Source organism: Calypte anna, chromosome 1 (genome assembly GCF_003957555.1).
Source record: "Calypte anna isolate BGI_N300 chromosome 1, bCalAnn1_v1.p, whole genome shotgun sequence".
NCBI lineage: Eukaryota > Metazoa > Chordata > Aves > Apodiformes > Trochilidae > Calypte > Calypte anna.
Window position 1 is genome coordinate 22,429,728 of NC_044244.1, and position 11,804 is coordinate 22,441,531.

The 11,804-nt window shown below is 39.0% G+C and overlaps 1 protein-coding gene across 2 annotated transcripts in view; it reads left to right on the forward strand.

The window, feature by feature from the left end:
* Window positions 1-11,804, forward strand: part of AASS (aminoadipate-semialdehyde synthase) — a 29,508-nt gene extending 17,704 nt beyond the window's left edge. For both annotated transcript variants that reach the window (XM_030448616.1, XM_030448607.1), the window contains 8 exons: window positions 46-154; window positions 578-718; window positions 2,605-2,772; window positions 5,019-5,114; window positions 7,053-7,168; window positions 7,319-7,407; window positions 7,690-7,866; window positions 9,354-11,804. In XM_030448616.1, the coding sequence (XP_030304476.1) occupies window positions 46-154; window positions 578-718; window positions 2,605-2,772; window positions 5,019-5,114; window positions 7,053-7,168; window positions 7,319-7,407; window positions 7,690-7,866; window positions 9,354-9,472 (1,015 nt within the window). In that variant the 3' untranslated portion in view covers window positions 9,473-11,804. The remainder of the gene's footprint in view (window positions 1-45; window positions 155-577; window positions 719-2,604; window positions 2,773-5,018; window positions 5,115-7,052; window positions 7,169-7,318; window positions 7,408-7,689; window positions 7,867-9,353) is intronic.

Sequence of the window (11,804 nt, forward strand, 5' to 3'; positions counted from 1 at the left end):
GTAATAGTAAATATTCTGACAGCTCTGCATTCCTGTTATTTTTAGTGTAGAAGCTGCTGGCATTACAGTTATCAGTGAAATGGGTTTGGATCCTGGTCTAGACCATATGTTGGCGATGGAATGTATTGACAAGGCAAAAGAAGTTGGTGCCACGGTAAGGTTGGCAGGTAGTGCATAGTTCTGACAGTATTTTATTAGTAAAGTTGTCTCATTCACACCATCCAGTTTTTGGTCACATCACTGATGTGTGATGGACTGTAGACAGCTCATCTTTTCTAATCCTTGGAATTTTGGTGCCAACTAATCCAGTTGGTAAGACCACCAACTATGATGGCTTACCCCCAGTGTTTTAGTTTCCTTTGCTTAAGGACAGTGCCTGCAGTGTGACAGCTTGACACTGCTGCTCTGTGGAATTCTTTTAGTTCCCCATGTCCACTGTAGACCTTCTGATTTGGCCCACTTGGGGGATAATGACAAGAGGAAGTTTAAGATCTAATGGGGATTCTGCAGGTTAGCTCTGTTCTGTTTGTGTCCTCATCTGACTTCATTGTTGCTTTCCTGTGGATAAATCTGACAGGTTGTATCCTACACTTCTTTCTGCGGTGGCCTGCCAGCTCCAGAGCACTCTGACAATCCTCTGAGATACAAGTTCAGCTGGAGCCCACAAGGAGTGTTGCTGAATACAGTTCAGTCTGCTACGTATTTAAAAAACGGAGAGGTGAAGTAACCCTAACACTTCCATTCAAAGTGGAAAGCCAGACAAAGAAGGTGGAAATGGGCTAAAGAGGGACTTGGGATTTGCAAGGTGCTGTGTTCACTTTTGAGCCAGTGACAGTCAGTTTTCTAAGCAAGTTGCATACATCACTTAATCCTATGTTTGGAGTGTGATAGTGCCTGGCTGCCACTGGATGAAACTGGTTGCAAAGGAGTGTGCATGTTCTAACAATTAAAGCACTGGACTGAGGTCGGTGTTCTACATTCAACTTTCTATCCCTGCTGTGTGTTGCTTTTGCCTCTTACTAGCCCTGTCTTTGGCTCTGTGAAATACAGGTGAGAGTACATCCTTCTAGTGCTTTTCTATCTAGTCATGTTTGTAAACCAAACAGTTAATTCTGCACTTCCACAGTGTATAGCAGAACTCTTGATTTCTGTTGGTGCAATACCAAGAACATAGTGAGTGGGTTTTGTGAAAGTATAGAGTGTTCTCTAATGTGTTTTATATAAGCATTGTTTTTCTGTTTGTGCAGGGGCCATTAGAGCAATTGCAAGCAATTGTCATTACATCTGTTTTATGGAAAGTTCATCACTGATTTGTTTAAAGCTATTGCAAGACATTATCACATTTCTGCTTTTCAGTCCTATCTGTTTGCTCACTCCCACTTGCTCAGAGTAGTTACTGAGCAGGGGCTCTTAAAATGTCAAGGAGACTGCCTTGTATAACCATGGTAATCCTTAGCTAATTATCTAAACATCTTGATCTGCAAAACTGAGAAATCTTTTGAGATGTTTTATTATGGCATTTAGGTGCTCTAGGGCTCTTATTGCAAAAGGACAAATTCAGGGATTGTACATTGGATCATTATTAAAAAGCAGCAACACATACTTTTAAGTTTCAGATGAAAGGATCTCTTGGAGAATGTGAAAATATTTCTTATTTAAGTCTGACCTGATTCAGCCATTGCTAGGAGAAATTAGGTCATGCATATGAATAACTCATTATGATAACACTGTGTGAGCTTGTCAGTAAATTGTACATTTTTTCCTGGTTACCACTAAATCTTTAGCTGTCTTTGTTGTGCAGGACTCTTCCACAGCATTGTGTTTGTCTTGCTTGACAAACACAATAAGATCTTTCAGCATTGCTGCAGACTTCGTTGCTGTAGAGTCTTTCTTCTAGAAGGAAACCTTGCCCCTTTGCTCAGAAGTCACAAAATGAGTTTGTATTGATGCTGCATAGCAGCTCTGTGCATCAGCTGCTTGAAGGAAGCAAGGTTCAAGGCTTTGGTTGGGAGTGATAATAGAACATCCACCTTAGTTTGTTTTCCTTCAATGGTGAATTCTCTCTGTGCTTTGTAACTGCAAGTAAAGACACACATGGGCAGCAATTTTATATCAGTGTGGTTTCACCTGATTTATTTTAATTTTTTTAAGAAAGAGAAGCAAAATTCCATTTGTCTCTTTAGATTTGTCTACTCTTCCCCCATAAAAAAAGAGAATTAAAAAATGGACCAAAAAGCAGGGAGCCTGTGGGCAGAATCTCCCTTCACACTGGTCTAGTCTGGGGAGGGGCTCCAAAATTACAGTAATGTAAGTGAAATGGGAACCTGCCACCTTAATGTAAATGCAGCAGGAATTAACAGTGTGTGTGAGAAGGATGTGGCTTCTTTTAGTCTTTTGGTAATAATGGCTGACATAGTGCCTGCTTCTCCATCACAGGGTATCTGTAAATGTCTTTTGCAAGTGCTTTATTTAGGTTGGGTCTGTCTGTGCACCAGAAACACTAAGCATGTTTTTCCTGTTTTGAGCATATTCATCTTTTCCATTGTAGGATAAATTGAATAACACTGCACCACGATAATATTGCTGTTCTTTCACAAAATTTAGATTGTCAATATTCCAGCTGGAGGAGCATTACTTGATTCTGTGACTTCGATGGATTTTTTCCCAGGATTAAATCTTGAAGGTTTTCCTAACAGAGACAGTACAAAATATGCTGAACCGTATGGTATTCAGACAGCTCACACTTTGTTGAGAGGCACCTTAAGATACAAAGTAAGTTATTTTTGTTTTTATTATTAATGTTTTGTTATTAATGTTTTACTCAAGAAGTGAATGTTGTCATTTCAAGAAAATTGTGTATTTAAAAGTCAGTCTTCCTGACTGTGCTTGCTTTTGATGAGCTTTCCACTGTCCCAATCAGGGTGTAATTGAAAGCAATTTTCTGTTTTTTTTTTCTAAAATGTATCTTTAGCTGGTTTATTTAACAGGTGTTGTAAACAGGAATAGTTTTACTCATTTTAGGCAGCTGCTCAGGTGGCTTGCATAATCTGTATCTGTGTTTCTTTTTTTCCTCTGGCTCTGTATTTGGTGTCAGATCAAGAATAAATTTCAAAAAAAATCAAATTATCTGTCATGTTTGTGTGATATGTGTTCTGATGTCTGTTTTTAAGATGATCTGTTCTCTTAAAGTGGATAAAATTTGGAACTTTGGAATTTTGTTCATTGCTTACATTTCTATGAAAAACATAACGTAAAAATCTTACAGAAAATTATGTTTTTTCCATTATACTGAGAGTTTTTTATTAAGTAACTGGAAATCTTGAATTTGAGCAGATTTAACATTTTGGTCAGTTAAGTAAAATATTGAGAGATAAATGTGCTTTCCTTCTGAACTGATAGACTGCTTGCCTTTCACTTGTTAATTGCAATTGCACAAAGCAGGATCAAAGCAATATTTTTTCTTTCAGATTTTTTTATTATTTTGGGGATCAATATATTTAAAGGAAGAATAAACCTAAAACCATGTTGAAGATTTAAAAAAGCTTTTATGGATGTTGTGATGTGTCTATTGAATTAAGGTGTATGTCAAGGTTTAAGTTATTGTTGTTTTGTACATGGCTTGAGGAACACGCATGTCCTTTCCCTCTTAATTCCTCTGTTGAAGTACAGAAGGATTTTTTCTTTATTTCTGGGATGGATGGAAGGCCAGTGTGGGGTAATAAGGGTTAGAAATTGTAATAGCTCTCTTTGTCAGTCTAGATACAATCTCTTTTTTAGAAGCTAAAAATATGTGGAATGCATCTATCTCATCATGGAGTCTTAATATGACAGTATCTACTCTTTCATTTGGTGCCTGGTAAAATTTTCTTCTTTTACATAGGTGTTAGCACAAGGAAAAGCAAAAATGGCAAGGTGACATGAAGAGTTGTTATCAGTGTGCTGCAAAAAACTGTGTTTCTGTGGTTAGTGCTGTTTTCCAAACCCCCAGAGCAGATCCATAGTTTTGGGCTGGGGTTATTTTGCTAAGGTTGCATGGAAGAGCTTGCCATACCTCTACTTGCATGGTACCTACATGTCAGAGCTTAATGCTGAGCAGGGCAGAAGTAAATGCTGGCCTTTTGCACATGCTGCTCTATTGCAGAGAAGAAAGGAAAGCATCCTCTGTGGAAGTTAACATCTCTGAGGAATTCCTTTTACAGATTCAGTTCAGAAAGTTCATGGAGTCAGTTTAAAAAGTCACATCACAGAAGATCTCATTGCAAGGCCATCTCAGCTGATAACTTAGTGCTGGTGTAGGCTGGCTCCTAATTGTAATACCTCTCTGTCATGGTGCTTGATTTCCACCATTTTGCCTGTTTACAGCAGTTTCCAGTCACTTGCATGTACATGATTTCAGGTATCCAGCAGCTTGTGGGAGTGTTAAGGGCATACAAACGAAAATTAACAGAAACCAGTTGAGACTTCTTTATCATGCAGCTTATTGCAGTTCTTAGTAAATACCATCCTACTGCTGTCCTGGTTGTCTCTCAGATATCCTGAAGGAAAGATACAAACACAGTATTCTCACTTCTAAATCAGTTTATCTGATGACCATACAGTCACACAGGGGTAACAGTGAGGTGAGCTGATTCCAGATGTGTGCTCTCCATATCCAGCCAGCTGGCTGAAATAACCCTATCTGTAGTGATGTGCTGGAGTTTGAACTAGTGCTGGCCAGCTTAGCCACTGATCTCATTGATCTCATGAAACCAATGCTACTTGCCACGAAGTATTGATTGCAGAATAATAAAAAGTCATTAAAGAAGGTATTGTAAAGTAGGGGCAGGGGTGGAGAGGTGCTGAGGAAAGTACAGCTCTGTAGCAGTAACCTCATTGGCATTGTGTTATTGTGGCTGCCTTTCCATGGGAATAATGGTTAACACTGCCATGGTTGTGTCCACCACTAAGTCCAGAGCAAGGAGAAATATTCACCTCAGGTTCAAGTTATTATTTTTAACCATGTTATTCTTTTATTTCAGGGATACTCTAAAACTATGGGAGGCTTTGTAAAACTAGGACTGATTAACCCAGATCCTTATCCTTTGCTGAGCTCAACCACACCACTTCTGACCTGGGTGAGTTACTCTGAGTACTCGGCTTTTTTTTCTCCACTTTATTAATGTTTTTTCCTATTGTGAGGCTTGGGTGTGCTTAGCAGTGGGAATCTTGTATTTCATCCTGGTCTTACCTGCATTTTGCTCCTAGAAATCAGGAAGATTTTCTTCAACAGAAATGTAATACAGTGCTGGTACAGAACCCCCAGGGAGACTGGAGTCTCTGATGCTGAAGGCTTTCAGAACTCAGCTAGATGACCATGGCTAACTTGAGAGCTGGTGGTAACCCTGCTTCAAGGAGGGAGTTTGGCTAAATGACCCTCAGAGATCCTGTACAACATTTTTATGAATTGTCTTAATTTTTCTGTCAGAATTTAACCCTCAGTGCTGTGAGTTTGCAGTGAACATATTACTACTGGCTCATCATCTTCAGTGTAAAAGTGTTGTTTGAGGCATCAAGAAGTAAGGAATCATGCCTAAATTAATATTTTGTTTTTTCCTGTGAAAGCTCTGTAGAAGACCTTTTTTGTCTCCTGTTATCCTGCTTTTCTTTCTTGCTAATTGATGCCCCTCTTAATCTCAGCCAAGGTATGACTAATATGTACTGCTGTTACATTTAACAGTCAAGGTTTTGGTTGTCTCTGTGGGCAAAGCAGGGAATTTCATATTTTAGTGTGCTGTAAAGAGAGCTGAATTGACAAATAGCTTACTACTTGTCATGTCTGTGTGTCTGTCTTGTGAGGAAATTTTTTTCCATTTTGCAAATACCTAAAAGAACAACTTCATTTCTTACTTAGATGAACAAAGTTTAGATCTGTCTCCTGTTTCCGTCCTTGTGCTTTGTTCAGCATTAATCTAGAAAAACACCAGTTTTATGCTGCTTGAGGATCTGAAGAAAGCACAGCATTTTTCTGGTGATGCCATTATTCCAAGTTAAGAATGTCTTGAGTATTCTCAAAAGCAAAAAAGCAGAAAGTGAAGAGGCCCAGCCTTATTGACTCTGACTGACATACAGCACTGCCCATCTTCCCAAACTGAGAGGTTTTGGTCTGCTTTTTTAGCAGTTTGGCAATTTCAGTGAAGTGGTCCAGCAGCATCATAAAGTGGGCGAGGAATTTTTTTCTTTTTTTCTTTTTCTTTTTTTTTTTTTTTTTTTTTTCCTTGAGATTAATTTTGTCCACTGTCAGTTCTTGGGTTGATATCTAAGAGTTTTCTTTGCAAAGATGGCTAGAACTTTTGTCCTTATAGCCTTAGTGAATAAGGAAATAGGGTCATATAATCTGTGAAAGTAACTATAAACTCAGTCTCAGTGCAAACCTTTTTCTCATCAATGTTGTCGCATCTTAATATTAGTTTTCTTGTATATAAGCTAACCTTAGCTTCTAAACAGCTTGCTCATAGTTCCATTTATTATCTGCCTTGCTGTGAATGAATCAATCAATGATTAGCATCTATTTAGCAAAAAATGGCCTTCAGGTATGCACAAACATCTTCAGAAAGATTTTTGGTAATATTCCCAGGTTTGCCAGAGTCTCATTCATCTTATCAGTTTTATTTCCTTCCCTTATTTCTAGACTGACTGAAAAGTATCCTTATGTTCCTGACTCTTGCTGTCTCCAGGTGGCTTCTCTCTCACCTTAACATCCTCTCAGTGTCCCCTTGTTTATGCAGATTTATATGTTCTTTTTTCACTGCCAGAAGAAGGGATAATACTAAAAACTAGGGGCAGTCAGATGAGTGGTAGGGTACAAAGTGTTTTAGGAAAAGATGACCCCTATTCTCACTTGTGGCAATTAAAATCTCAAACTGTCTGACTTTCTCTCTACACATAATCTGCCTCCTCAGAAGCCCTGGATATAAACCAAGGTTAGTGGAGCAGTGGGTTCTCAAAACAAAATACTGACTGAGAAGGAGGGTGAACAGGCCTTGAGGAACTTCTTTTATTTTCTTTCAATACAGAAAGAGCTTATGTGCAAACTGGTTGGAATTAAGTCACCTGCCAAGTACCAAGTTCTTAAAGAAGCTGTGTTTACCAAACTGGAAAAGAACAAAAGTCAGCTGGAGGCAGTGGAATGGTAAAATGTTCCAGTGATTTTTAGAGGTTTTAAAAAAAAACCTTCATGCTAAGACTGTTAAACTGGAATGCTGAACAGGCTGGAAGTTGTGAAACTGAAACCAAGCTGTTGATAGACAGTTTTATAAGTTTGTCACATTTTTTCTGCCAGGCTAGGCTTACTGGGAGATGAACCAGTTCCAGCAGCCAATTCCATTGTAGGAGCTCTTGCAAAGCACATGGAGATGAAGCTGCCCTTTGGTATGTGACAGATTTCTTATTCATGGCTTTGAACAGAACAAGTCAGTATCTCTCACCAGCCTTAACAGGATTTGATCCCCTCAATTCCTCCAATTAATCCTTTTCTTTCCCTATTACCTTTTTAGTTTCATCTTAATATTCTGTCCTTCTTATTCTTATTAGTCCCTATTTTATGACACTTCTCTTACATACATTCTGTGTATGCATAGTGCTGTGCTCATCAGGAACTTCATCTTGATATTACAACGTGACTAATGAATTGTTTGCATACTTTTCTCTTAGGCACTGGCGAGAGAGATATGATTGTTATGAGAAATGAAATAGGTCTCAGGCATCCTTCTGGTCATTTGGAAGACAAATCTATTAATCTGGTTGTCTATGGTGACAACAAAGGATATTCTGCAATGGCTAAAACAGTAGGATACCCCACAGCTATTGCTGCTAAGATGGTTCTAGATGGTAAGTGGCTGCTCAGATTTCAGTAACAGAATTTCAACCCTCTGCATCTTCCTGCCTGTAGAAAGCAGGTGTATAGTGTTTCTGAAGTGCATATGTGTTTATAGTTTTTAAATTATTAAAATTTTCCTGTCTTCTTTACAGTAATTTTAAATTAGTGGTTTGGATGTTTCAGTGACAGCTCTTGATGTACCACTTACTCTGTAGAGATTTTTAGTTGTTTAATCTTAAATTTTTAACTGGTCTAGAGGAGACTTTTAGCATGATAAATTACAAGTGATTATGCCACAGTGAAGCAGGATAACTTATACATGTGCTGGATTGATGAAATTTGAGGCTTGGGGCATATTACAATATATTTATATTGCCATATATATTTATAAACTGTTTTTGTTTATAAACAGTATGCATGTTTAAGGAAATAGTTGGTTTCCGCTTGCTTGTTCTTAATGTTCAGAACTTAAATCTTCTCCTGGCTAATGGAAATGAGCAAAAAGTGTCAGATTTTTTTGTTATTGTTATGTAAAAAAAAAACCCAGAAACCCAAACTTTTGACATTCAGATGCTTTTCTCCTAACTGCAGTTTACAGATCTATAAATACAATGGATGCTGTGTATGCTACAATGTGTTTTAAATCTTTTCCTTTATTCTTTGATGCTGTACTGATGCTGCATGAGAACATAATGCCAGGGAAGATAAGTCTGCATGTAAAAAGTATAGAAATGAGAATTCATATAATTGCAATTTGCTATTTGCATTTGTTGTGGGTTAAGCATCACTGCCTGCCTTCCTGCCTCTCACTCCTCCTCCATGGCTGGGGGAAAAATCAGGATGGAACAGCTCATGGGTTGAGATAAAGAGGGGAAGGTCACCACTTACCGTCATGTTACCTGCAGTTACCATCATGGGCAGAACACACTCAACTTGGGAAAAATTTAAGTTAATTTACTGCAAATTAAAAGAGGTTTGGAGGAGGACAGATTAAACCACCTTCCACTACACTCTTTTTTCCCAGGCTCAAAATGACTTGTCCATTCTGGACTCTTTATCCTCTTCCCTCTGTCCTGAGCAGTGCAGGGGGATGGGGAATGGGGAATAACAGCTCCTCTCTGCTTCTCCTCCCTGCTCCTGCTTTTCCCCTGCTCCAGTCAGCTTTTCATTATGGCTGCAGGGGAATCTCTGCTTGGTGCCTGGAGCACCTCCTCCCTGCCTCACCTCCTTCACTGACATTGGTGTCACAGGGCTGTTTCTCATACTTCTGACTTTACTCCTCACTGCTGTGCAGCTCCTATCATACTAAATTTTCCCTGAGGCCCCCCATCTTTGGCTGAGGGTCTCAGCCATGCCCTGCAGTGGGTGGCTTGTAGCCCATGGCAGCCCTGGCATCTCCTCACAGGCTGCCTTGCAGTCCCCCTGTTACCACAGTCTTGCCAGGTAAACCCAGTAAAGCATTTAACACTTTTTTTTTTTTTCCCTACCTTTCTTTCAGGTGAAATAGATGCCAAAGGGATGGTTATACCATTGACAAAGAATGTTTATGGACCAATACTTGAACGTGTTCGGGCAGAAGGCATTGTGTACAGTACTCACAGTGTTATCAAACAGTAACTGCAAACAATGGATTGAATCAGGTTTTAGCTTTGTTTGGTGTCCTCCCCTTTAAGAATCTGAGTTTGGACCAGCTAAAGGCATTTCACACACAAATGATGCCTTCTGCAAAACCAGTTATTTGACTGTGCTGTAGAAACTGTAGATACCCAGTTGCATAAATTGTGGTATTTTCCTCTTAGAACTGTTACACTTTCACATACATGTTTCAGCAACAATCAGATCTTTCCTAATATCTTTCCTAAAATATCTTGGGAGAGGTTTTTTTTTTTGTTTTGTTTTTATTAATAGAATTTATCTTCTAAGTGTGTTAGTACTGAGACAAATATAAGCTGACAGAAGATTTGATTAGTGGATTATTTTTGGTGGAGAGGTCTGGTTAATGAATTCCATTGATTAAATTTGATTGTTCATGTGGTAAAAATAAATTTTCAGAATAACAGAGATGAAAGTGATACTTAAATTTTAGGTCTTGTCCTTTTCCTTTGACAGTATTTGTGAATGTTTTCACAATAACAATATGCAAGAAATAGTTTAGGAATTCTGCACTACCAGCAAATAAGGTCCTGTCAAACCTTCAAATGTTCAGTGGTTAAATAATTGAAATCTAGATATTAGGATTTTTTAATACTTTTCTTATGAATGTAAACTTAAGTGGAGGAAAGAGGAAGTTTAAGACAGGCCTTCTCCCATACCCTTTCCTGTTACAGAGTGGAAGCTGGTTGCAATGTGTTGAAATCCCTGCTGTTACTGTTGCCTTGTGCTGTGAAGAGAGCACATTAACATTTAGCTCTACATCTAGAAAAGGTGTTCTGAAATACCACACAGTTAATGTGCTTGGCAGCCACTGAGTGACGTTTACTCTTTCCACTCACACCCTGTGCCTTGTCCAGGTTAAGTACTGTTACAAAGGGAATAGACTGGGTAGTATAAGCAGCTTTGAAATGCAGTAGGCTTAGAGGTTTAAATCACTACTTTTAAGTTAGCTTCTGTCCTTCTGCTATCATGTTTTTCAAGTGGCCATTTGGGCACCTGTCCATACTACTCAGTACAGTGCCACTTTAGACTGACTTATTTGATGCTAAGTGCTGTGCTGCACAGACATGCCAGCCCAGCTCTAGAAGCAGTTTAGCCTCATCAGCCAGAAATGAACTTTAGCTTGAGTGCAGCTTCTCTCTGACAACACAGCAGTTGCCTCCTTCCAGTTCAGGGCTGCTTTGCTCAGGGATTTCTACACCACATTGCAATGCAAGCCTGGCTTCACCCATTAGGCCTGTGAGGTGTAATGCTGTGGGCAGGTACAATTTGCACTGGTACCTGTGCAGCTGCCTGGAGCTCCCCTTTTCTAAAGCTGAATACTGATGCTGGAAGCTGACTGCTTTCAGTTTTGCTCACAAGTGCACTTTGCTTATTAATGCACAGCCTTTTACCTCCTGAGAAGTATAGTGCTGTTATCATGGTTCTGAGGGCCTGAGATTCCAGGTGTTTCTCTTCCTGGCAGGACAAGCAGACATAACAATAGCTGAAGTTTTGATATCCAAGTTGTGCTACTCAGGATTTGGATTTTTTTTGGTGTAGGCATAATGAAGTAGCATTCAACAACAAATGAAGTAGCACCCTCAACAACGAGGGTGAAATGAGCCAAAGGAAGAAGGAAGAATAAAGGGACAAGTATTATTATTGAGGAGGTTTTTTTATGCTGAATCACTGAATGCTTTTGTGCTGTCAAATTTGGGATCTGTTACTGTGCCATGCACGTTCTGAATATTGGATGAAATCCTGGCTCCACTATGTTGCTTTTCTTACCACTGCCTTTACAGGCTGTTTATCTGTTGTATGGCTGGTACGTGCAGCTGGGGTAAGGATGGAGCCTCCATCGAAGGGTTAAAATTAGACCTGTATCTGCTGGTTCTTTCCAGTCCAGTGCTTGGTGAGACCAGGATTTCACTCAAGAATTCTTTGTTCCCTTATTTATCCCACAAGTACACAACCATGGAGTTGTGACTCCTTATAAGCATTCACCTTGCTTGCTTTTCTGCCTATGAATTGCAATTTTTTACAGGTATATTATCTCTTTGGGGCACTAAGAGAATGAGCACTACTGAATGTATTCTTCAAGAAACACTGCTACTATTTTTTAAATGTTTTATATCAGAATGTATTTCTGTTTCCCAGTGCAATGCTGCTTTTTGGTTTCTAAGTTTAGACTGAAATGAATTTATTGCTCAGCTCTTTGTATGATGATTAGACTTCTTAAATCTCTTGGCATATTACTGGAGAAATAATTGTATCTTATACACACTACTGCTTAAAAAATAAATCCAAAATCCTA